General features: G+C 47.5%; 1 protein-coding gene across 1 annotated transcript; it reads right to left on the minus strand.

The window, feature by feature from the left end:
* On the minus strand, positions 1–25,032 carry Nalf2 (NALCN channel auxiliary factor 2). The gene is made up of 3 exons (XM_042268670.2): positions 23,250–25,032; positions 856–1,027; positions 1–462 (listed from the first exon to the last, which is right to left on the minus strand). Exons 1-3 carry the CDS (start codon positions 24,105–24,107, stop codon positions 80–82), a joined length of 1,413 nt encoding a protein of 470 aa, XP_042124604.2. The 5' UTR covers positions 24,108–25,032; the 3' UTR covers positions 1–79.
* Positions 25,033–27,364: the final 2,332 nt, after the last annotated feature.

The following is a 27,364-nucleotide window of genomic DNA, read 5'->3' on the forward strand; positions in this document are numbered from 1 at the left end:
CTCCCTTTCCCCACCCCACCTGGAGCAGGGCTGGAGCCGACATCAGTGTGTGGTGGAGGTCTGTCCTCCCTCCCTGATGTCACTCTTCCTGGGTCAGGCCCTTCTCTAGGGCAGGCAGTGTCTCCAACCCCAGGCCCCCACCCCCCTGGCTGCTGGAGAAGGACACTACGGTATGGAGGAGCATAAGAACAAGAACACAGAGCCGGATCCTGCTGGGACTGAGGCACGAGCCCCCAGAGACCGGCAGCAGGGAGGGCTTGTTGCTGACACGGCTCGGGGGTTCATGGCGGGGGTGGTAGTGTTGGTACTGTTGGTAGTGGTGGAAATAGGAATGGTGGAATTGCTGGTGGTGGGTTTGGGGGGGTTCAGATTCCTTGAACTTCTTCTTCTCCGACTCACAGGACACCCACTGCACGTCACAACACTTGGTTTCCGGCCGCTTTGGTGAAGTATCCAGCAACCCTGCCAACGGATAAGGAAGGTGTGTGTGTCGGGGGCTGCTTAGGGGGCTGATGGCTCTGCCTTATCTGGAAAAGGGATGTTCAAAGCTGAGGCTCAGGTACCCTACTAAAGAAACCCTCCCTGCCAGCCCTCACATCTCCCCTTGAAGTCCCCTTCTTACAGGGACGACACCAGTTTCTCCAGAGTGACTTGTGGCGCAGCATATTCTGAGTAGATACAGCCACTCAGGTCTCTCTGTCCTGTTCCATTTGGCCCTATCTCAAACTGGGGACCTGATTGCCCATTCCTCTTGCCACTGACCTCCATCCAGCCAGACTCCCCTTGATGTCTTTCTTGTCCCCATGCCCCTAACCTCTTTCACCTCCCCCCTCTTCCCCAGCACCCTGATTTTACCTGTACAGATAAAGCCAGGGAGGCCTCCATACACCATTTCTTCATTGTCAGGGAGGAAAAAGGGGCACAGGGTCTGCACCTCCAGGCAGTACTGCTTGCAGGGCACCCAGTGCTGGCATTCCTGCTGGGTCACACTGAAGTATTCTGAGCACAGCCAGGCCTTGTAGACAGCCTGCAGAAGAAACAAAACAGCATCAGCTCATGTGCCATGTGGGAGAGGGGCTCTTGTGTCTCTCTATGGGGCTAAGGCAACTTAACCCTGGAGTTTGGAGGCCTTGTTGGAAGTGTCTGCATCCTCCCCTAAGATAGCCAGGGCTCCTGAGTCCTCTAATCCACCACCATCCAAGCTTTAGAATTGTTAGCCAAAATCACAAAATTAATCCTGTGTCAGAATAGATGGAACGTTACCAATCATTTCATCCAACTCTATCATTTTACAGGTGGTTCCAAGAGGCCTTTTGACTCCTCTGAGGTTACCTATATGTAATGAGGCAAATCTCAGTTCCATTCAACCTGATAAACATTTCCTTTGCTGATGGCGCTAAGCTTCGAAATTCAAGAAAGAGATGAGACTAATTCATGCTCTACCTCATTGGACTAGTGGGGATTAAACAGTATGGCACATATGAGAATGTTTTATCAACTCCAAAGGGCAATACAAATGTGAGGGGTTATTCCGAATAAACACTGGAATCTGCCTTGCCAGGCAGCACATGTGTCTCCGAGCTCTACTTAATCCAGGCTGTCTTGCTGGCTTCAGCCCTGCTTTCAAGCAGCCATCACGCACACCGCTCCACTGCTTCTGGAATCTTCCTTTGTGCTTTCATCAGTGTACTTTCCTTCCTTCTCCTAGCCCACCCCACCCCCAGCACTGGTTCTAGTGAGAAAGCCCCCCTGCACCACACCTTGTCTCTCCTCAAGTCTACGGTGTCCCACAGAAACTTGAGGCCCTTTGGGACAGATACTTCTTTGTCTTAGGGGTTGTGCTGTGCCTTGTAGGATACTGAGCAGCATCCCTGGCCTCCACACATTAGATACCAGTAGCAATGTCTCCTCTCAAAGAATGTCCCCAGCCTCAGTCAAATGTCTCCTGGGGGAAGCAAAAGCCACGCCTTTTTGAAGGCCACAATAAATCTCTCCCCTGGATGACAGATGCCTCCCACCTCCACTTCTGCTTGTTCCAATCTACTGCACGGGAATAAGAGTGGATTCAAGCTGCTATCAAATTATGTTACTCCGCTGCTTCAGGCCCTTAGATGCATTTAGACTAAAAGCCTAATGTCTAAGCAGAGACTTCAAAGCCCTGCACACCTCTGCCCATCTCTCTCCAACCTCATTTTCTATCTCTCTTCAAGCCCATCATGCCACACAAAACAGGTTTTCTTTCTTTTTCTTGAATGTGCCCTACTTCTTTCTACCTCCAGGCTTGGCACATGTGATCTGCTGGCTTGGAATGTTCTTCACCCCACCTTTGGTATACATGAGTCCTTTACATATTTCAGGCTCGGATTAAATATCACTTCTGCTGAGAGTGTCTCTTTCACTGCTCTCATCAGAGGACACAGCCCTAATTATTCTTAACTGTTTCTTCACCACAGATGCTACTTTGTCTGAATTCTTCTTTTAGTTTCTGTCAGCTCCACTAAACTGTGAGTTGCATATAAGACTGTGAGCTTCTTTATTAACCACTGTGCATTCAGCATAACATACATTTAAAAAATCTTATGACTGAATGAACAGGATAAGTAACTGAGGGCGGGTCCCTTCTCTCATGAAAACTCCAGTTTCACGAGTAGACATACCTAACAATCTGCGAAATAGGATTTATTCCACAGCAAGGGGTGAATCATGGTTCACTGTGGCTAATAGTAAACAAGGAAAATTTTCAATGAGGAGATCGCAGTTGAGATTGAGTGCTATGAATGTGGTTCAGTTAGTAGAGTCCTTGCATTTTTATGCACAAAACTTTTGGCTCAATCCCTGTCATCTCAAAAACTGGGTGTGGTGTTGTGCTTGTGATTCCATCCTGTATCCAATCCCTAGAACTGTATAAACTGGGTGTGGTGATGTGCTTGTGATTCCATCCTGTATCCAATCCCTAGAACTGTATAAACTGGGTGTAGTGGTGTGCTTGTGATTCCATCCTGTATCCAATCCCTAGAACTGTATAAACTGGGTGTGGTGATGTGCTTGTGATTCCATCCTGTATCCAATCCCTAGAACTGTATAAACTGGGTGTGGTGATGTGCTTGTGATTCCATCCTGTATCCAATCCCTAGAACTGTATAAACTGGGTGTGGTGGTGTGCTTGTAATCCCCACATTTGGGAGTTGGAGGCAGAAGGATCAAGAGTTCAAGGTCATCTTTCTCTCCATAGTGAGTTTAAGGCCAGCCAAAGAAACATGAACTCCTGTCTCAGGAAAAAAAAAACAAGATTGGACTCAAAGAAGGATTTTTATAGGTAGGATGTGCCAATGAGGCAACAGTTTTAGCAAAGCTAGAGATGAACAAGTACACATGGACTAAGAGAAGAGAATGGCTTCAGATGACCGGCATGGAAAGGTGAGTCAACTCTTGCTCATGGACATCTGAGTTCCTTCTAAGTTGTGACCATGATAAAACAGTGCTTCACTGGATATCTTTGCACACATGTCTAATGCACACGTCTTCAGTTTTATTTATACAAATTTCTAAAGGTGAAACAACAGAGATGAAACATATCTACAAAGGAAGGAGAATGGAGTCAAGGAAGAGTGAAGAAGAACAAGCAGAGGTAAGAGGCAGGGGCAGAGAGCTGGAAGGGTAGAGAGGGCAGGAACAAGGTGGTAAGGGTATCGGCAGTAAAAGAGAGGGTGTGTAAGGAAGAGGGTAATCAAAATTGGGGTACACAGGAAGAGATGATAGTGATCCTTGGGGTAAGATAACAGTTGTGAAGAAAGGAGAGACGGAGGCTGTACCTGAGGTTCAGGGGAAAGAGTGAGAGGCATGTGAGAGAAGGGTAAAGAAGAGCAGGAAGATAAGCTCAGGTAGAGGCGGAAGGGGTAAGATGGAGGCAAGAGCGGGATGCTGAGAGAAGGGTTAAGGAAGGGAGTAACAAAAGATAGGAGCAAGAGAGTGTGGGGATGGATAAACAAGGACAAAAATAGACGAGAAAGATACATGTTAAAAGAAGGATCGGCGATTAGATGGAGGAAAGGGGAGGCAGAAAAGAAAGTACAATCTCAAGAGCCAAGGGGCGATTAGATGGAGGAAAGGGGAGGCAGAAAAGAAAAAGTACAATCTCAAGAGCCAAGGGCCCCAGCACCTAAGAAGCCCCTCCATCTTCTGGGCCCCTAAGTGCCAAACTGTGTTTTGGGTTTTGGACCATAGTCACAATCCCACTTTAGGAGCCTGGACCAAGAGCCCACCTCACTCTCTCCCCGAACTGTGTAATCAGCCCCCTGCTCTGTGCTCATCAATGGAGCCGGGACTCAGAGGGCCCCGTGAGAGTCTTCCAGTCCAGTGTTCCTGCTTCTAGACGAGGAGTTCCCAGTGACAGCCCTGCTCTCCTCACAGGCATTTGCAATTAGCTCAGTGACAAACTAGAGTCTGGGCACTCCCTTCATCTGAGAGGTGGGGGAGGGAGAAGGGGTGGCCTGACAGTGGGAGTATGGCCTTTCTCCTTAATTAGCCGACCCCCCTTCAGTCCTCACACCCCCAGTTGGAGTCACCATGGCAACAAGTGGGTGAGCAGATTGCCTGGGGAGGACACCAGGCCTGTGGGTGGTGAGGCAGGAAGAGGCAAGAAGCTAATGAGGGGAATAGAAGTAGAAGAGCCACGGTGAGCTCAGAGGTAATCTAATTCCTAAGTCCCACAGCTGGCCAGCTGAGCCACTGCGGGCCCATATGCTTTAAGGTGGCCTGGGGCCTGTCTCAGGTGATAATAGTCTGACTCACAGTGCTTCCACCTGGCAATAAGCCCCCCTTAGACTCTGAAACCCTGTTCCCAGGATCATCCTGTATACCTTATCCTGTCTTATCAGTGTGATGCCTGTGTCAGGTGGCTGCCTGGTTAGGGCTGTGATAAGAGGTCCGGGCACTCCTCTAGAAGAATAGGAAAGGGCTAGAAAGGCTTGCTGAGGTGAGCATTGTAGGAAGAGGAGGAAGTGTCTTAGAACCAGGTAAAGAAAGCTGGGGGACCTGTGGAGATCTTTTGCTCTCCAATTCTTAACTCTGGCTGTATATCAGGACCACTATGGAGTTTAAATATATATACACCAGTTCACATAGCATTCAGACCAACAAAGTCAGAATCCCTGCAGGCAGAACCCCACACATCTGTAATTGGAAAATGACCTCAGGCAATTTTCATCATGCAGCCAGGGTTGAGAATGTCAGTTTTTACCATTACATAGATAGAGAAACTGAGACCTAAAAAGGGGAGAAGAACTTAAATGTAACCATATAAAATAACGGTAGAGAAAGGAACTAGGAACCAGGTTTCATAATTCCGACTTCAGGAATCTTCCTACTGAAAACTCACATCAGCAACTGGACCCTTAACGAGGGTCCAGACACCAGGGGCTGGATATTCAGACATCAGGAACAGAACTGAGAACCAGGCCTATTCGACAGTTTCAGAATCTTCAAACTCAAGCGCTGTCAGAAAAGCTGTCTCCTGTTCTCTGAGCGGAACCATCCTATACCCTCGAGGGAGCAGGGATGGGGATAAGGAGGTGGTTAGGAAACTCAGAACTACCAGTGCTCCCCTTTCCCCACCTCAGTAGGGCCACCACAGGTCTCAATCAAGTTCTGGCTGCTACAGCCCAGTTGCTATGGGAACTGGGAGGGGAAGGAAACAGGGAGTAACTAGAGGGAACACCAATTAACCCAAAAAGGAAGCTAGGAAGGCTGTCTCACCCCTCCTCCTAGCTGGGCAACAGAACCACCCCTCAAACGGGAGGGGTGAGACAAAGGGGATCCCCACCCCTCCTGGGCTCTGCAATTGTCAATTTACAGAGGACTAGAATGACCCAGCTAGCCTTATCCTCAGCTTATTGGCTTGTAGCCCTGGCCTGGGCATTTCAGATCTACATTCCTCTAGAAAGAAATGTCTAACTTCATAGAGGACTGTGTAAATGCACAGTCACACCCCAAAGTCAAGACTCAAGGCCAGAAGGCTTAGAGAGAGGAGGCCATTGGCGGAGCCTAGATTTGGGTCTGGAAAGCCCTCCAAGGGGAAAGCTTCGGTTATTTTCCAACCAAGCAGCAAGCATTTTCCTTCCTGATTTCCAACTCACTTCTCTCCCTAGGGTCTGTTTCCCCATCCAAATCTTCCCTATAGACCCTTTCTTCATGGCTGCTTATCTTTGTAATGTCCCCGTGGGACCCCTGGCCAGGAGCCGCAGCTGCAGTGCTTGTAAAAGCAAAGCAGCAAGGAGGTCTGAGCTTCGGACAAAATCTATGGCTACAAAAGGTACGGGATACAAGCTACCAACCTAACTCCAGCTTTTACCCACAGGAAAACTGAGCTCCATAAAAAGGGAATGCCTGAGTTAGAGATGTGAGAGACAGCCTGGCTACTGACTTGATGCCTTCTTGGCCAGCATCTATGAGCAAACCTTAAGTTATGGGAGGGAATCTACTGGGCAGGAAAAAGTGCTCCTTTTCTACTCTGGACTCCAACAGAGTTGGATCAGAAGAGAGTAAGGTCAGTGTCAAAGCATGGATGTAGTTCTGCAGATAGCAGTAGTCTGCTGGAATTGGCAAAGTCAGAATCAGATTAGAGGCATTACGGGGCAAATCTAGGTAATGACAGGGCTTTACTTAAGGGTCTATAAGCAACAGCTATCCTCCTTCTTAGTATGAGCAGCTATGAGTCACAGTGGCCTGGTCTGGCCTGAAAGAAAGGTGGGGGGGGGATAGCTGAAGAGGTGGGTGAGAGCCTAAAGCTAGTCCAGTCCAGAGGGTCCTCATCCTTCCAAGCCTCTTAGACCATCTGCTCGAAGGCTAGAGGTACCCAGTCTGGCCAAGGGTGGACTAATGGAGGAGGAGTATCTATAATCTAGATGAACAGTGCCAATGAGATGAGTGATGGCAGTTAGATGAGCAGAGGAGGCAAGTTCATAACTACTCCAGAATGGAAAGGACTGTGAGAGTCATCACTCCACCACATTATCCACCCAAACATCACAGTGAAGTGCCATCCAGCTTCTAATTGTAAACATTGTCATCGAAAGCTCACTCTTTCATAGGGCAGCCCATAGCTTCAGAGAACTCTAGTGATTAATGAAGTTCTTCCTTCTCTGGAGCTGAAAGAAATACCTTTTTGTGACTTCACTCGTGTATCTTACTAGCTCTTCTGGAGCCATATATAACATTCACAGTCCTGTTCCTTGGGCCAGCGCTTAGTAATTTGTAAACTTCTCTGAATCTAGTCTCCTCATTCATATGTTCATACAATAAACACACCCTGGATATCTGAGTACCTGGCTCTATGCTAGGAGCTACAGATAAACGGGATGAATAAGACAAGATTCCTGTCTTGAGCAAGGGAAACAACCATGTGAATTAATTAGTATCAACTTCTGTGTGAAGTCGAATGTACTTGACACCATGGTAGGATAAAGAGAAGAATGATTAACTGTGTTTTGAAGGCTGAAGGACAGAAAACACATCTCCATGTGGGGAAGGCTTGAGTTAGGACTTGAAAAGTGGGGGGTAGACGCTCAGTAGGTGAAATAGAGAGGGAATAAAGCACTCTTCAGGCAAAAGAATCAGCAGGCATAATAACCTGCAAGTAGGCAATAATGCTGGGTTCCGATAATGCAGGTAGCTCAGAATAATTAGAAGGTGTGAACCGGAGCTTATGAAGGAGCAGGGGATGCACAGGAAGGACATGACCACATCAACATGCTTTGGAGACTGGGGAGGAACTAAGATCCTTCCTATAGGCATTGGAGTGCTTTTAATGAGCTGGAAGAAATGCTTATTTAAATATGTTTATGCCTAGCCTGATGGTGCAGGCCTGTAATCCCTGCTGTTTGTAGGCTAGTCAGGACTATCACAAATTTGAGCCAGTCTGGGCAATTTTGTGTGATCCTGTTTTGGGGGCTTGGGGAGAGATTTATTATCACTTTTGTAACTAACTTTTCAGACTTTTGTCTGCAAGTGTGGAGTATGGAGTGTTGAGACTGAAGGCAGGGAGACAAGGTAGATTATTGCAAAAGTCTGAATAAGATACTATGAGGGCCTCAACTAAGGCAGTAGGAGCAGAATTTACAATTTCAGAGTACAAAAATAATACAAGTATTGAAATAATGTGAAGGTAATAAGGGAAAAATATATTTTATGAGAGTAGGAACCTCCCCTAACATTGAGGTTAGCAATAGTACACACTAAATGAATGAATGTTAAAATACAATATTAAAGTTTCTGTGAGACTTTTGGTTTCACAATGGTTATGAGAATGATCTAATAAAATTTAAAATTTTCTCACCTGAGGGAAAAAAATTGGGAGGAAGGCGTAGATGTGAGAAGAGATGTTAATGAAGTGAAACCAACAAGAGTACTTACAGATGAATTCAGTCTCGGTGGAGGGGTCTAGGATAACTACTAGACTTCCAGATTGTATGGTAAGATAAATACTAATTTCATTTTATTTTTAAAAATCTGTTGTTTTGAGACAGGATCTCATGTAGATTAGGCTGCTCTCAAACTCACTAAGTATCCAAGGTTGGCCTTGAAGTCTTCTGATCCCAACTGCTAGGATCAAAGATGTGCCACCACATCTGGCTGGTTTCGTTTATTAAGGAAAGAAATTGGGGAGGGGTGTACCCGAGAAAGAAGATGAATTCAACTTGGGGTCATGTGACTTTGAGGTATATGCGGTCTACTAGATGGAAATGTCAAGGGTGCAGCTGGACTAATGGCCTGAGCTCTAAAGAAGGGTCTGAACCTGATGTGGTAGCACATGCCAAATAATCCTAGCACTTAGAGAGGAGGCAGAACAAAAGGGATGGCTGCAAGTTCAAGGCTAGCCTTGTCTACATGGTGGATTCAAGGAAAATCTGGGCTATATGAGACACTGTCCCAAAAAAATTAAGTGTAAAAAAAAGATAGGAGTCTTGAGTCATAGGGAGCTAAGGGTTTAGTCATTAGAGACACAGTAGGACTATGCTTTCCTTTTGAAGTTAGGCATGGTCATAAGCTTTACATAGTCAATCAAACATGCCTTGAAGTGATACAGATTACTTCTGAGGAGATGGTTTAAGGGCTGACAAATGTTTTGCCATATTCTTTCTTCTGCCTTTAACTGTGGAAGCAAAGTTGAGATAGATGATCCCTCTTCCCTATATAGTGATCATTATGAAGAGATGTTTCATCCCTGCTGACCTGTCTTGGACATGAATCATACAAGAAATAACCATTTGTCGTAGTAAGCCCCTGATATTCAGTGGTTACATTTTATGACAGTGTAACCTAGTGCACCCTTAGTGATAAGGCAATATAGAACTCAAGGGAGGAGACAAAGGGCACAGCAGTAGATTCCTGGGAAAACACTAACTTAAGTGCAGGTAGAAGAAAGCAATGAGATAAAGGTGAAGGAGTGGTTTAAGAGATTGGAGGAGAGCTAGGGGGTGTAGCTCACTGGTAGAACATTCGCCTAGCATGCACAAGGCCCTGCTTTGAACCTCTAAAACAATTAGAGGAGAAAAAGAAGAGTGGCATTCTGTAAATTAAGAGAGGAGAGACTGCCAAAGACTGGGGGGAGGCAGTCAGCAGATAAGGATTTATGTAGGTGAGAACACATTCGTTTGGGTAATTAAGATAGCCTCCTCACAGTGAGAACAGTTTCATTGGAGCAGCAGAGGAAGGAACCAGATTGTAGGAATTTGAAAAGGGAATGCCAGGGATCGAACCAGAGCCTTTAGCACAAGAGGCAAGGGTTCTGTCGTTGAATTACAGTCCCAACCCTTTAAGAAGCATTCAAGGAAAGAAAAATAGAGGTAAGTATGGGTACACAAAGCTTCCACGAAGTCAAACATCTCCAGGTTTTCCCAACATTTCAATGGATGGAGTTTTTAGTTCCCTTTTCTGTATGGTCGTTCAGCTACAAAAGCCTCTGTTTTTTCTGCAACTCAATACACTCCTCAAATACGTTTATTGACCCAAAGTGAAATAGAACTATTGGCCCTCTTGTCCTCAAAACTGTGTCTGTTAATGTAGCCTGAGATACCATTTGCTCTCTGGAACTATATCTTAACCTGCTGATAACTCATTGCAGAAGGAGAGGGAGAGACTTGCCTCAAGTACAGGACCGAAGAGATGGCCTAATTCAAAGTCCCAGGATAGAGTTCAAGCTTTCGAATGAGACATCACTAAGAGTTTAGGCTCTTTGAGGACAGAGATCATATCTTACTTAGATGTGTGTTCTTTTCAGGGTCTCTTGATATAGACTGGAGGATGTATGCACAAGAAGATGTTCGCTAAGTACCTGAAAACCAAACTCCCAGCAGCTAGCCCAGATTGAACAATGTGAGGAACTCCAGGAAAAGGAAAAATGAAAATAATGGGTTATGAATATATCTTCGTGAACTTTTACAGTGAATGAAGAAATTGGGAATATGTTAGCAAAATGTCAGAGAAAACCAAGCAAAGGGGGAAACAAGTGGCCACTGTTAACTCCAAGAAAGCAAGTCGACCAAGGAACGAAATGTTAATCATATAGTCTTTTATTGCTAGATGTAAACAATAGTTATAAAATGAATGTAAATAAGTTAAACTGTTACAACCTGAAATTTGGCTATAGCAATATTGGATGTATGAAGGGAGGGAAAGTGTGAGCACACATATGGTGCTACCAGTAGTAAGAGAGCAAAATCTTCTTCTAACCAGACTTTTGTAAAAAAAAAAAAAAGTCAATAGATATTTAAGACAGAAAAAAAACCAAGAAATAGCACATTGATGTGCCATTTAGAAACGCGAAGAAATATTAGCAAAACAACAACAAAAACAGTCAAAAGAATCAGACATATTTAACACTCGAGTGAGCTCAAGGATGAAATTAGGCTACTGTTTCAATGACGAGCATTCATATTTATATATTATTGAAAAGACATATACATGCACAAATATACGTATGTGGTGGACTTTTGTCTGTTTATATGTGTATGTACACATAGAAAAAATCCAATAGTATTATAATATTGGCATAACATTTAATAATGTGGTGGCAGAATCAGAAGCAACCAGGAAAGTTTTAAGTGTTTAACTCTGAAGAGCAAAACCAAGGGCAACTGGAGACATACACACATACATGTGTATGTATATGTGTAGCATAAAGGTAATGAAAATTAGGAACATGTATTACTTTGATAAAATGAAAAATAAATAGAAAGAAAGTCATCTGCAGTCAAGAACCTCAAAAACAACAAAGCAAAACACCTAAGACTTGATGTGACTATCTTTGCCAGGCTCAGTCCCCGTGGCCCTGCCCCAGAGGCCCTGGCTCATCTAATCCATCAGAGTGTCTGGGCTCTGGTGCACTTCACAAACTAAAAGAGCAAACAAAGAGTCTTACAGACAAAGAGAGAAGCTAAGGTGGGAGGAGGGAAGCTTCGGAGGCTTGTGGGCACAGTGGTTGTGCTGGTCACCACAGGAATGACTCGTGTGACATGGGCAACTCCAGCTTCTTTTGAGCTGCACACACTCCCCTCTCTGCAGCACCCCTGTTTTGTTACAGAACGCCATCTTCACCATCACTTAGGCCACTTAGAAACCAGTTCCCTTCCCCTGCCTCACCTCCCTCCTTCAGGTAGATGCCAGACTGGGAAGAAGTGAGACCTGGTCAAAGGTGACTCTTCTTTTGCTATAATGGGAAGCACGGACTTTGGGAGTCCTTTCTCTCTCTCCACCTCCTACCTCATCCACCTAAACAGGTCTTTATGCATTTACCAAAATGTCTCCAGTTGCCTTCTAGCTTCCAATTCCCATTCCCACCCCAGACACTTCACCTCCTCTTCAAACACTACCTTTTTCTCCTCCTCAGCAGCCCACCTCAGTGTTAAGAATTTCAATTGGGTATTAAGCAATCATTTGGACTAAACACATCTAATTAAGATGAGAAAATAGCTACCATTTATTAAGTGCTTACTATATGTCAGGCTCTATTCTAAGCATTTAATCCTGACATTTATTAACTCATTGATTCCCCATAATCACCCCCTGAGGGAGAAACAAATCTTTACAGATAAGGACAGAGAGGACCAAAGAGTTTAAATAAATAACTTATCCAAGGCTCATAGCCAATGATAATCATAATGGTGGTTAGCATTTCTTGAGCATCTTCTACCACAAAGACACTATAAGAAATTAGGATGATCAATGTCCTTCAAACCTCTTAGTGACCCCATTTCTTAATTTTGAATGTGAAAAAAGTGGGGTTCCAAGTGAGAGTAAAGAATACATTAAAGGCCTCCAAGCCTGATGAGCAAATTCAAACTCCAGGATCCATTTTGTGGAAGAAGATACTGACTCCCAGAAGTTGCCCTTGTGTGCTGTTGGATGTGCAACCCTCATACACACAAATCCTATACCTTTAAAATGGAACAAACATAATGCAATGAACAGCACAGAAACTGTTCTACAGAGAACACCTGTACTTCACTGCCCGAGTTCTTACACACCAACCATACTGCCCTGGGGACAGTCCCTTCAGCTTATCACGACCATCAAACCTTGTTACTCAAATTTCAGGCCATGTTGAGGAGAGATTTTTAGACTTGGATAGAGAATAATTTTTCCAAAATCAATCTACCCACCCCCACTTCCTATAGAAGTCGAGTTTGCTTTGTAAGTGAGTGCAAAGGAAAGTACATTCAGATACTACAAGTGATCATTTCCACTCATCAAAGCACTCCATTCAGACTGCAGATGTAGCTCAATGGTAGTGCACTTGCCTTGCCAATACAAGGCCAGAATTCATGCAAACCAGTAAACCAATGAACAAGAAGCAAAACAAACTCCCAAAGCACTCCTTTCCCTTCTTCCCCTACACACATGCACAATTAGTTCAGGGCTGGAAGCTGTCTCCAGTAGAAATTTTTTGTTGCCCCTGGGGCATGAGTTCTCCTGTCCCAAATACTACCATCTGAGGGCTTCTGGGAATCTGGAATAGCCTTGTCCTGGAAGACTCAAATGCCAGAGACCAGAAAAAAGGTGACATCTTATGCATGCCACATAATTGCTCCTTCCCCACAAATATTCTTTATCAAGAGGCCTTGGCTCCAACAGATGGGTAGTTAGCCAAAGCTTGGTTCTGTTCCTGGTTCTGCCCCTGCCAATAACTACTTGTGTGAACTTAGACATATCACTAGAAAGGAGCTATGGCTACTAATTTGCTTATGACTATGAGCCAACTACTTCCCCACCACCTCCTGAGTGCAACTTGAATCCAAGAAGCTGGTTGTTAAGTAAGCAGCCTAGGTAGTGGGAAGATGGGGACAAGCATCTTTAACTCAAACAGACCTGCAGTCCAATCCCCAGGTGTGCCCTTGCCAGCAATAAAAGCACAGGCAAGGTTGTTGACCTCCCTGACCCACCCTTTCCAAATAAACAAGCTGTGTTCTGTTAAAACAACAGCAACAGCAACAACCCTACCCTCGCCTCTCTGTAAATGATGTCCCTAAAACAAAAGTAGAAAGCTTTAGTCATATGCACGCTAGCACAGATTGAGTAGTAGTGCTGTCTGCCAACATGCAATTTCCAGCTCCAACTCCATGGGCTAGATGACTCCAAGTCATTTGACTCCTCTGCCACTGTAGTGTCCACTGCAAAATGGGGACAGTATGTGTACACTTTACAAGGCTGAGTAAGAATTAAATAAGATAAAGGATATGACATGACTAGGACAGTGCCTTTCCTTTTCATTCTCTCCTTTCAGCTCTAAGATCCAAGCAAGCAAGTTCTGCAAATATGCCACAAATGTGATCAGAAAAAGGCTAATATCATTAATCCTTATGAAGGGGAACAAACCAAGTATTAATAAAAACAGAAAACATGAACTAACAATTCACAAACAAGCATCGCAAATGACTTATAAACAAGAAAAACAAATGTCTAACCAAAGGAACGCCAACGAGAAACTAAGGCTAGATCATTTTTCAAGTAAATTAGCCTCACATTTTTGTTAAGGGTATAAATTAGAATAATCTAGTAATTTGAAAGAGATTTAGTAATGTATGCCAGTAGCATTAAAAAAGGTTAATATTGTGATTCTGTGAGTCTAGTTTCAAACTTCATTCTGCAGAATGGATGTTTATACTTTCATTTGTATGCAAAACAAAGAAAGAGTCATTTTGTATAGATGTTTATGTAAGCCTACAGAGAAGGAGAGAGTATACACAAAATTGTTAACATCCACGACCTTAGGGCAGTGGAACTAGGAAAGACTGAACAGGAGGATTATTAATGTTCTCTTTGAAAATCTCCATATTGTTATATTTGATAAAATAAGCATGTTTCATTTGTGATTCAAAAAACTCAGCAAAGAACAGGAATAAGTAAAAAGAATTGAGATAGCCTTTATTAGTAAAAAATCATAGTTCTGAAACAAATCTATGAACAAAGATATCCATCACAGGACTACTTAAAATTGTAAAAAGTTGGCAGTAATGTAAATATCTAACAGTACATGGCCTGTTAAATCTATTATGTAACTTGTGACAGAATATTATCCACTCATCAAGGATGGAGCTTATGAATATTTAAGTACATGGAAAGGTACTCAGAGTACCAGTAAGCTAAAAAGACCTACAATAAAATATTAGGGAAGCATGTGGTCTCATCAATATGGGTATTATTAAAAGAACGCAGAAAATAACAAGTGTTAAGAAAGATGTAGAGATTTGGACCCTTGCTCACTTCACTGCTGGTATGTACGTAAAATGGTGCAGAATGCAAACTGTAAGAATGGAATGGAAAATGACACAGCTACTATAGAGAACGGGGAGGGGGCAATGACTCAAAAAGTGAAATGTGAGCTGGAAACAATGGTGTATACCTTTAACGTCAGCACTTGAGGCTAAGGTAGGTGGGTCATGAATTCAAGGGTAGTCTAGGCTACATAGCAAGACCTTGTCTCAAAAACAAACAAACCAATCAAATTTCAGCAGGGAATTATTGTATGGCCAAGTAATTCCTCTCCTAAATATACTCAAAAGAAGTGAAAATGAATACTCAAAGAAATAGCAATATACAGTGTTCATAGCAACATTATTCACAATAACCAAAAGGTAGAATAGTCCAAATACCTACTAAGAAATGAGTGGATAAACAAAATGTGGCATATACACACAATGGAATATTATTCAGCCATAAGAAGAAATGAAAGCCGGGCGGTGGTGGTGCATGCCTTTAATCCCAGCACTCGGGAGGCAGAGCCAGGCGGATCTCTGTGAGTTCAAGGTCAGCCTGGGCTACCGAGTGAGTTCCAGGAAAGGTGCAAAGCTACACAGAGAAACCCTGTCTCGAAAAACCGAAGAAGAACAAGAAGAAGAACAAGAAGAAGAAGAAGAAGAAATAAAATACTGATAGATGCTAAACCTTTGATGAACCTTAAAAGCATCATATACTATATAACACATAAAATATAATAAGCCATACAAAGGGACAAATAATGTATGACTCCACTTCTGTGTATTACCTAGAACAATCAAGTTAAAAGAGATAGAAAATAGATTGCTTGTTGCCAGGGAATAGAGTGAAGGAGAAATGGGGAATTATTGTTTAGTAGGTAGAAAATTTCTGTTTGGAAGAATGAAAATGCTTTAGAAATAGTAATGAAATGGCAATGTGCCGAATGCCACTGAATTATACCCTTAAAATGATAAGTTCTGTTATGTATACTTTATAACAATAAAAAAAACCCTAACTGTCTCTAAGCCCCTTTTCTCTCCTATATTTCTAGTTTCCAAAAATCCTCAAAGACTGCATTTTTAATAATCAAGGAAAAAATTTTTAAAGATTTTGAGTCTATATTTTGAAGAATTAACTAATTTTGAAGAATTAACTTGAGTTGAACACTGAGCAGCCATAATTCACATGTCACAAATTAGCTGGGTAGACGTGCTATCTATCCACTTCAAACCAAGTAAGATAGAAACCCCAGTAACAGTCACACCTACCACATGCCCTTCTCTCACACAGAAATGTTACTGGCCACCTCTTTCTTTCTGTTTCCAAGGCAAAGATGAGGCATCTAACACTTGGGACTCAACAAAATCCTGGCACAGGAACTGGACATCCAAATTCCAGGCCAGGCCTCATCTGGCTTTTAGGTGACAAGATCTCATTGCATTTGTTTTCCCAGCTACCAGTGTGTGCTGGGATGGGGTGGGGCTCCGGCAGGCATTAGGCCTGTGTAGGGCACGTTCTCCTTTTCTGCTCTGGCAGTACTTCCAGTAGACTGAGACTGAGAAAATAACAGAAATACCTTTTCTCAAGACAAGTGGAGTCACACTCTTCCCTTCTTCTTTGCAAAGATCCCCTTTCCTATCTCCCTGTCACTATCCGTAGAGGACACCTCAGTGATTGTCACTGGATCTTCTTCTTAATCAAATTTGAATTTCAATTTTGAGGATTTCCTGTACTATATTCACATCACTTCTACCCTCCCCTCCCCCTATAGCTCCTCCCATGTTACCTCCTCCTCCCTCTGAAACTTACGGCTGCTTCTTTTATTATTGTCTCACACATACATACATACATACATACACACATAGAAATCTGCTAAGTCCATTTAACGTTGTTCATATGTTTATGTGTTTAAGGCTGACCACTTGGAATTGGATAACTTATCACGAGGAACTATAGGCAAAAAAATGGCTGCCAAGAGAAGGAGAATCGGTCACTGAATCTTAAGGACAAGAAACAGGTACTCTGAACAAATAGGATGCTAGTGAGCCCTTCTTCTGAATGTGAGCTACTCCAGAGGGTTCTCTAAGATCCCGATAGGTTCTGCCGAGCCTCCCGTATAGCCAGCCCAACTTCTCACCACAGTCTATTCATAGCTAGCAGGGCATTGCCTCCAACAGCTGGCAGAGAATATTTACATCTTCTTTACACATCTGTGCACTGGTTTGTAACCCAGCTCCCTGTCCTACGTAACATAGGGAGGTCATTTCCTCTTGCTGAACCTCAACTGTTACATTTGTAAACTAGGGGTAATAATGGTGCTTTACTGCTAGGAATATTGTCAAGATTGAGTATACACACACACACACACACACACACACACACACACACACACACACCTAAGTTCTCAAAAGCTTGGGGTTTTTTTTGCCTTCCTTTTCTTATCCCTTTTTTCTTTGAAGCCAGCTGGACTCATCTTTTGGCCCAAAAACTTGTGGCTCAGATTCCAGATCCCAGTTCCAGAATCCATTTGAGCAAGAACTTTGGCTGTGGCAATCCTTCTTCTCCTTTTGTAGTAACTCCTTCTCCCCACAAGTCCAGCCCACTTGGTGCCCTTGCTCTTCCTCTAAAATCCTGCCTGACTCAAGGTCTCATAAATTCAGGCTCCTCTGAAGTCTCTCTTCTGCCCAGGGACAAAATACTGATCTGTCATTCCTCGAATAGATCCTGGCCTGTACCCCTGTAACCAGAGGGATACAGACATAACCATTTTCCAGGGTCCTACCAGACCATTGTTGGAGAATGGTGTTTGTGGGCCCCCAGATTGTGTAGAGTCCCCAGAAGGAGGGGTGGCTCCTAGCATTCAGCACACACCTGCAGCTAGCATGCTACATGATGGAGAGGAGCTGAGGATCAGGTTAGCTGGCCACTCTACAGAAGCATGCCATAGGTAAACAGCCTTGGAGCATAGGGATCACAGAAGACCTGCCTCATCAGTGAAGTTTTTGTAAGACAACCTCCACCCCCCAAGTCTCAGGTGTTGGCCTGCATCCCCAACCACACTCGAAAGAGTGGTTATACTCTTTGAGGTACTGACTACAGGAGGCACCAGCACACATTCACATCGTTTGGGAGCACCCTCCCAGCCTTTTGTTGTATTCAGAGATCCTTGACTCTCTTTTGATCTTGGCCCCATCCAATTCTTATCTTTCCTCACCCCCACCTCTGCCATGTTCAGCAGACACTTCCGGCCAGATCAATATTGGGTAGGAAGTTGCTGGGCTCCTTTACTTCCTCTTTACTCCCCACAACCCCATCTTCAGGAGTTACCAATACATCCTCCCTGGAGGTTCCTGTTGCTATGGTGACTATAGGAGTCAGGCCACCAGCTTGTGGGAAGGATGGGAAGTAGCCATGAAGACTGGAGGATGTGTGTGCCTGTGTGGATCTATGTATATGAGTGTGTGCGCATGCCCTGTATATGTATATGTCTGCCCTCAGTAGGCTGGAGCAAGGGGAGAAAGAGGGTAAAGAAATCAGAGAATGAGAGGAGGGAGGGGGAAAGGGGCAAAAGAAGAGATGATTGGAAGATGAAAGAAAGTCAGGGCAGGAAGAGAGATGGGGTAAGGGAGGTGAAGTGTGAGTAGAGTGTGAGGGATGTAAGGGGTGAGGGGACATGGAGTGTCAAAGGCAAGAAGTATGGTGCCAAGGAGGTGAGGCAAGGGAGGTAGAGAAGGGTGAGAGATCTGCAGTGAAGGTTGGAAGGGTTGGGAAGTTGGGGGTAGATGGGGAGTGGCATGGGAACATTCAACTGTTGGAGATGAACCAAGTGGAACAGGAAGTAATCAGGCCAGAAAGACTAGAGGTAAGTTTTGGGAGAAGCAGAGGTGTGTGGATACATGGATGAGGGTTAGAGAGTGTGGTGTGAGATGTGGTTTGGGAAGGGTCTAGGCTCTTAGAACTCTGTGCAGTTAGCGCTCACTGAAATATGGTGGGCATGTTGAACAGAGTGGAGGGAGTCGGTCAGGGTGCAGGTCAATGATCTAGAGAGGCCCATTTCAACAAGTGGCTGCTTTGTCACTGCCAGCTTTAATTCACTACGCCCTTGTCCCAGCTGTAAGCATTGCGTCTTCTCCGTGCCTGCTCTTAGATCTGGGTCCCTGACTTTTCCTAGAACACCATGCATGCAGTCCTTAGTGATGATGAGATGAACCGCTGTGGATCTGGAGGCTCCACCCCTAGGGCCAGCTTTGCTGCGATTCCCAGGAGGCTGCTTATTGATGGTGGCTTCCCTTTTCCTCCGCCTCCAAACAGGGACAGGGAACGCTTTCTAGCTTTAAGAGTTCTGGGCCAGAGAGAACGAACGCCTGGGTGACAACAAGAACCACCATTCAACTTAAGACTCCTGCCCTTTGCCTAGTACTTCAAGCCCCTTGCTTTTAGGACCCATTATCTCCCGTGTTAGCCTGAGAGTCCTGCTTGGCAGGAAAGCTGTGGCAGGTGGGAGGAGAGAAGGCAGTGAGGCAGAAACAGCTGCCAGCCGGAGTGGAGGAAGAGCAGGGCCCCAGTGGGTTTGGGCAGAAGGCAAGGGGCTGGCTTTGGCAGCCCCCACCCTCTCCCTCTGTGGGGGTGTTGGGGCCAAACCTCCTTCACTAACCTCTCCCACCCAATGCTGATGATCAGGGAGCAGACTCTACTATGTCTAACCTCTGGATAGAAGCAGATCTCTACGGTCACCTGATCCAATCCCTTCTTCCACGCAAATACAGTCCTAGAGTCATCTCCATGGTATTTTCACCCAGCAGTCCACTTGTATTAGGCTAGATACTTCCTGGGGACAGGAGCTCTAAGGCAGTCTGTTCCTTCTTTGCAACGAAAAACAGAAGGGAGAGCCTCTGATGTGCTAAGCTTAGATGCTGTTCAGACTTCTCATTAATACTGAACTTATGGGGCTTTACTGATGAATAAGCCCCATTTGAAAGATGAAAAAGTGAGGCTCAGAGACTTGAGGTTCATAGGTTCAAGGTTACACTGGTAGGAAGGGAAATCTAGGTTGGAATGCAGGACTTTTTGTGTAGTCCCTTGGGGCCAATCAAGACATGCATCTTTCATAGAAGGACAATCCTTTTGAGGTGTGAAATCTGAGGCCATATTTTCCTGAGTCCCCTCTTTTCCAAGTCAAACTCCTTTAACTCTCTCCAGGGAATTTAAGCTCTAGCTTCCTTCTCAAATTATCAGTTGATACGCCCCAGTATCAAACATGCAGGCTGCCAGGTGAGTGTCAGGCAGTCTGGAGTGGATGGGCACCATCCCATCCTTCCTCAACTAGCTGATGAGTGCAGCTAATGGCTGCCAAAAGAGCTGACGATGTCCCTCATCTTGGGCCTCTTCGGCCTTCTTAGAGGACTAGCTGTGAGAAAAGAAGCCAGACTTTGCTCCCATGCCCTCATTCTCCTCGCCCTGAGTGTTCTGAATTGAGAGGAGGACAGAGAAGTGGGAGAGGCAATCAGCAGTAGGAGGGGCATGGCAAGATTAGGAAGATGAAGATCCGGGAGGAGATTTGTATGGTAACCCTGGGCAAGGCCAAGGGAGTCAAGTGTGCATGTATGCAGGAGGAGGGGATTCACAGGGAACTAAGGAAGGGATAGGATACGGCCCTCAGACCTAGGAGAGGCCAGTATGGGGATGGGCATTGGCTCGGGTTAGCCTCATCTCTCTGCTATGCGAGAGGAAGTCAGTCGCACATTAAGGAAATGTTGCAGCTGGTACTAAATTGGGAGGTGTCATAGGCAGCAGTGAGGACAGGTATGATTCCTGGGGCCCTGGGTGGCTCAAAACAGGGGCAGACATCTCGGAGGCAGAGAATGGGGTTTCTAGGGCCACACAGGAAGGATCTGACGGAGGCACTTAGAACAAGGGCCCTGGGGATAGGGGGTCACCTGGCTCAAGAACCAGCCTCCAGACTTGGTTTACAGATGTAGAAGAAACCTCCTCATCCTCCTAGGCCTTCAGACTGTCGCTTAAGAGGATTCTGGGTGTGGGGCATTAGATCCATGGGATTCCATTTGGGGTGTGGGCTGAAAGGAGGGCTCTGAGCTCAGGGGAAGGCTGTGAGAAGGTGGGGTGAATGACTGGGGAAATGGGGCTTCAACAAGGAGATCAGAGCTGCCTTTCTCTTTCGTGTCGTCAGAAAACTGGATGAAAGACCATAGGTTTGGGCCTCGGTTGAAGGAGAAAGCTTTGGAAGAGGTAGAAAACACAGAACCTAGGAGCTGCCACAGCCCTGCTGCCAGCCTGAGACACAAGCAAGAGCAGGAGAGCTCACCTGCTGCTGGAGAGAAACAAGGAGACAGGAGAAAGGGCCTGGGGAACTTGATGGGAGGCCGTGGATTAGCATGAGGACAGGGAGCTGGAGTACTGGAATCCCTGCTCATCGTTGAGAGCAAACTGTGTGCCTCAGTTCCCTCCTCTGTAAACGGAGGTAATCTAGGCAGCTGTGCTCTCATAACGTGTGTGAATGATTGAAACCCCTAAACGTTACATCTAGGCCAGGTGTTAGATTCTTACTACAAAATGCTACTAGCCATGCATTCCCTTTTAAATCTCACAAAACACTCGGGACTTGGGCAGGGCAAGGATCTTTTTCCTGTTTTACAAATGAGGAACTGAAAGATTAGAGGAAGTAAAATGAACGCGCCCAAGAGCAAACTGCTAACTAGCCCTCGACAGAGGTGGGACGACCTCCAGAATCAGAGAGAATCACTGCCTTCTCGGACATCAAACTGCTTTGTATCAGCAACCAGTGTGAGGGTTTTTAATTTAGCGTGGGGCCAGAAGGAGCTTGGAGCCAACTATCACCCGGAGAAAACCCCATAGAAAAGTTGTGCCATGGTTTTCATTCATTTTGGAGATTGAAAAAGAACTGTTGTGGCTATCGGCTTGGAAAGAGGACAGCAAGATATGGCTATCCTTTATTCTGTCGGCTAGGGGACAATATCTCTCTGCTCTCACTGAGGGTATGTGTCTTTCTTCATGTGATTGTATGCATGTCTCTGACACCGTAGGGAGATGTATGTGACACGGTGCCCGCTTCGACAGCACTGTTTACGAACGTGACAACCTCTCTGGTTCTCTGTGTGACTTGGTCTGGAGTATTGCTGGTGGTGCACGGCTGGATATGTCTGTCTACCCGTCTGTACACCTTTAAGAAGTGGAATATCTCATTTGGTAGTGTGAGTGAGGCAGTGAGTCAGCTGAGGCTGAGCGAGGCGGGAGGAGACTGCTAGGTTACGAGAATAGGAAAAGGGAGAAGGAGAAAGTGAAGTGAGGATCAGGGAGCTACTCCTTCCTTTCCCAGCCCTCCGCCCCAAATCCCTCAGGGGCCCACAGAGAACAGCAGAACCTTGCAGAAGTCCACAGGAGCAAGGCTTGCCGGAAATGCTTGCTACCCCTCCTCAAAGCCTTGCAAGGAGATGATCTAGACCAGGAGGCGACTGCTTTCCTCTCCAGCTGGTGGCCCCCAGCTACAGAATGTGAGACCCCCCCTGGTCTTATTGTCACTTGACCTTTTTGACCTTGCTGTCCTCCTCCTTCCCCAAAGCAGGCCACCTGGCCAGGCAGGAAAAACAGGGAAGCAGCTTCAGGCCCCAAATGTGCATCGCCCCACCTACCTACTATACAGAAAAAACCCCGACTGAGGGTCAGGAAATCTCCCAACGCCCAGTTCTTCCCTAGGAGGGTCCCTTCTGCAGTTGCCAACGCTCCAGTTTCCTCTAGGTGCCCATCCCTAGCAGCCAGAAAGCCAGATTTTCCTGTCACCATCCAGGAGCCCTGGCAGTTCTGTGATGCGCCAACCTGGCATGGCCCTTCCACAAGCTGATGAGCCCTGTTCCCCGAGCCTTCTCTCATCAGAAGGCAGAAGCCTACAGGTTACCTCCTTAAGAAAAGATACACATCCCTGGGCTCCCCTGCCTAGGATCTGGCCAGATATCTCAGGTCATGTAAGGTCAACAGTGTGGTGTACCCTGTCACCAGGCGTGGCCTGGCCTCTCATCCATTGGCAGGAAGCAAAGGGTGAGGATTAGGTAGTCAAATATTCTTCCTCCTGCTGAGCACTCCCCTCCTCCACAGCCAGCCCCAGGATTAGTCCTACTCCAGGAGTGGGGTTCAGGGCCAACCAGGGTGTTGAGACTGGGGAGCACACTCTCTCCTGCTACCACTTTGCCAGTCCAGGGCCCTACTCCCCCCCCCCCCATGTGGCAAGCAGTACACCAGGAAGCTCCAGCCTTCAAATGTTCAAACCTTAAACTTAAAAGAAGTTGACCCGAATCCGTGCGGGTCCCTCTCTAGGGAGGGGTTCGAGGTGACACGGTGCTACACTGGGAATGGTGGGAGTGGTGTGCTGGGTAGAGAGGGAGACCTTTATTTTTTTTCCTGGTCCCACTGCCACAGAAACTGCCTCTAGCCAGGTAGCTATTGTGGCATGGGTGGCCAATCCCTACCTTGCAGCCTTTCGTGCACGACCGGATAGAGTACTCTTCTGCCTGCAAGTATTTATGTAGCACGAGGTCGAACTCGTCATATTTTTCCTGAGCATGTCGGTCCAGTCGCTGGTACGCCTCTATGCAGTTGCTACATGCCTCCCAGGTCCCGGAGCCTGGGCTGGCCATTACGGCCAGCAGGTCCCCCAGCAGGGTGTCCAGACTGCAGTCCAGGCTGTCTGGGCGGTCCATGCCAAGCAGCAAGTCCCAGACTGTGTAGGTGTCGCAAAAGGAGAGAGTGAAGTTCCGAAAGTGGCCTTTGAGCAAGTTTTTTTTGGCGGCGGGGAACTCCGGGTTACGGGAAGGGGCGTCAGGGGGCCGCAGAGGGGGAGCTGGGGTGGTCGGTTCAAAAAGTCTCTGCAAAGATTCCAATTTGGTGCAAGCTGCCTCCAGCCCCGTGGGCTCTGGGACGCCGCCGCAGACCGGCCCGGGGCCGGCGGCGGGGGCGGCTTTGGTCAGGTTGCTGTATCGCGGGCTGCAGGTGCCCGAGGACGCGCTGGACCCGCCGGGCGACGGCGGCGGCAGCGGCAGCACCGCGCGGGGAGGCACCCGCTGCCGCTCGCGGCCGGTCCCCCAGGGCGGCCGCACGGTGCTGCTCAGCTCCCTGGCCCGGGGCCGGGCCCCCGCGCACAGCCACAGATGGTCAGCGAGCAGCACGGTGAAGAAGAGCAGGGACGCCAGGGACAGTCGCCATCGCTGCGCCCGCTCAGAATCGGCGCAAGGTTTGTCGCTCGGCCTGGGAGCCCAGCAGCAGCAGCAGCAGCAGATAGTCAGCGCGGCGGCGTCTTTCCCGGGCCACATCCAAGCGCCCCTGAACATATTTCAGGGGGGTCCGGGCTGGAGGGAGTAGACAGGCGCGAGGCCGGACGGCCGTCTCAAGAGGGCGGGCTGCGCACCGCTCCGCGCTCCTCAGCGCCGTCCAGGCTCTACCTCGGGGGCTGCATGGCGAGGCAGGCCAGCCGGCCCGGGGGGGCCCCCGCTCAGGCCGGAGTCGCGGGGCGCTCTCGAGCCGTCCCTGCGCCCCTCCCGCGCTCCCTCGCTGGCAGCCGGGGCGCCGCCGCCCGGCCCGCTAGGCGCAGCCCGGCGTCCCGGCGGGGGGCGGTGCGGGGCACTGGGGCGGTGGCGGCTGCGGCGGCGGCGCCGCACTCCTCATAGTGTCGGGCCCCTCAGCTGCCCTGGGCTCCGCGCCACTTCACTCCGTGCCACCGGCCCCCCGGCTCGCACTCTGTTCCGGCCGTCTCGGCTGAGCGCGGCTCTGCGCCCCTCAGCGCCGCCGTGCGGGCCCCGCCGCGCTCCGCTCCGCTCCACTCCGCTCCCCTCGCCCGCGCCGCTCCTCTCCCGCCCGTCTGCCCGCTGCCCGCTGCCCGCTCCGTGCAGCTCCCTGCCTCGCTCGCGCTCTCCTAGGCCGGCCGGCCGGTCCGCTGCCGGCCCTTCGGGCTTCGCTCGTGCTCCGGCCGTCTGCCGGGGCCGGTCCCGGGCCGCCTCTGCTCTGGCTCTGCACCGGCGGCTCCCGGAGTTCCGGCTCGGGCGGGCCACCTGGCTCCCCGCAGCGCCACAGACGCCGGACGCGGACGCCCGGCTTTACTTAGTGCGCCTCTCGCTTCCGCCTCTGCTTCGCACCGCTGTGGCGGCCGCCCAAAGGCATGGCCCCGTGGCTCCCGCTGGCCATGCCCCCTCAGTCTGTCGCCATCTTCCGCTGTGCGGAGAACACCTTGAGAGCCCGTGTGCGAGTGTGTTTGGGGGGGAGCAGGGCGGAGAAAGAGGCACCGGGAGGAGGAGGGAACGGGACTGGGGCCCCGACTGCGCCTGCGCCTCAGGACTCCCCCCTCCCCAACCCCAGCCCCCGCCGGCCGCAGCCTGTGCTGTTTGGGGATGTTTCCAGTCCACCCCCAACTCCATTCACTTCAGCGCCTCCGTTCATCCGACCGCTCCCCGCGTGCACACGCCACACGCTGAGTCCCAGGCCTGGCGCTCCCCTTCCCCCCACCAAGCCGGCGCCCGCCTCCCTCCCCAGGACCGCCCCTCGCTCCCCCCCGAGGGCTAGGGGACTTCTGAGGGTAATTCTAAGAAGCAAGAGGCGTCTCCTTAGGTTCTTGCCACCTCTCAGGGTAGCGTTGCCCTCATCCTTATGACTAGGGGACACTGAAGCCGGTTGGGGATCGGACCAGTCCGGAGTCCCTAACTCCGCTGACGCCCTCACTGTCCTGCCTGAGGCCAAGGCTGCCCTGGTGCTGAAGGACAGCTCCCAGTTTAGCCGCAGAAGAGTACTGAGCTAGGAATGCGTCCTGAAGGAGGCAAGGCAGTGAGTGCACGGAGACCGGTGGTAGTGGTGGGGTGTCATTTTTTTTTTTTTTTTTTTTTTTTTTTTTGCCCTTAGGAAGATTTCCAGCAGCCTCCCCCAAAACCCCGTCCTAGCTTCCTGGCTCCCCCTACAGGATGCTGAGAATAGCTGAGCGCCAGAGTTAGGGAAGCTGCGCCGGGTGGAACCATGTGCTCCCGGCTCATAGAGTCACATGGCTCTAGGAACTCGGACATACAAATGTCCTGCCGCGCTACTAACCTTGTTTGGACTCTACAAAAATCTCAGATCTCCTGTGGTCTACTTCCTTTCTTCATTCCCTTTCCTCTGTAACTCTCTGCTTGTAGTTTTAAAGGGATCATTGCAACAAAGATTTGTTACTAATCATAACAATGGAGAAAAGAGCCTTTAACAGAGCAGCATACAACTTGCTAGATACTACACTTGGCACTTTAACTTGCTTTATTCTTCTGATCGTCACAATCTTATGAGATGGATGTTAGCGTTGTCTTCATTTGCATACGAGGAAGCTGAAGGTTAGTGTCCTTAAACCACATAAGATAACCAGTGCATCACACACAGAAACCCAGGGAGTCTGGCCCTAGACCTCTCTACAGCTCCAGAAAGGCCATAGAAAGATGAAGGAGTAGAAGACACAGACCTGCCTTAAAGGAAATGACAGTCCTCCAAATGAGGAAATGAGACTTACATGTTGGCTAGTGGAATTCATGGATAGAGTTGGATTCAAGTAATACTTCTAAAACTGACCATGCTTTGTCCTCATCTTGGCAACGTGAGGGGATGCCAAGGGTTTAAATGAGATGGGTGAGAACTGTTAGCACTACTCAGAGGTAAACTTCAAAGCATGCTTGGAAATCTGAGTTTGGGTTGTGGCATGGAGCTAGTTCCTAAAGAAGTAGCAGAATTGGGCGGGTGAATGAGAAGGACATTCCAGATAAAAGAAATGAGAAAGAAAATTTTCAGGGATTGAAAGCACCATGTATGTGTGTAAATGTAATAATTTAGACTTTAGAGGCAAAGTAAAGAAAGATATGTCAAAAGAAAAAAAATGTTGGACATTCAGGAGACCTATTCATTCGATATATTCAAGCAGTCACTGGTCCTACTTAGGATGCTGTAATTGTTCCGACACACACAGCCTTGCTATGGAAGTGCTTACAATTGAATTGGGGAAGTAGACATGTTAAAGAAGGGATTGTAGCCAATTAGAAAAGAGTGGCACCAATGCCAGGTCTCCCTTCCATAGAGAGATGGACTAGTTAACTCTGAAAGCTTTCCTCAGAGGCAATTTTGACATAGCCAGGTCAGAGAATGTGAATTAAATTCCATGTGCTATATTAGGTAACAGTGATATAGAGGTGAGGATAATGTGTGTCTTAGGATGGAAAGAGGTTAGCTGAAGTGGGTTTTGGCTAACCAGAAAGTAGAGGAAGTGATTATGAAGGGTATCCCAGAAGAAGGGAAGTCATGTATAAGGGTGTAGAAGCAAAGACAGGGAAGGCAAGTTTAGAAACCTACAAAGCAGTTTGCTGTGGCTAGGTGTAAAGTGGGAACACTGCCAAAATGGAAGTTGAGCATTTTGCAGGAACCTAATCATGAGAGCCTTGGAATTTATCCTAACCAAGGCTACATGAAGCCACAGAAGATGTCGGAAAGTTTTTGAGAGGAAATAGCATGACCAGATTTGTGTTTTCAAAGGATTGATTTGGCTGAGGCCTGGAGACTGCATTGGAGGGGGCACACCCAGAGACCGGGA

This window comes from Peromyscus maniculatus, chromosome X (genome assembly GCF_049852395.1).
Source record: "Peromyscus maniculatus bairdii isolate BWxNUB_F1_BW_parent chromosome X, HU_Pman_BW_mat_3.1, whole genome shotgun sequence".
NCBI lineage: Eukaryota > Metazoa > Chordata > Mammalia > Rodentia > Cricetidae > Peromyscus > Peromyscus maniculatus.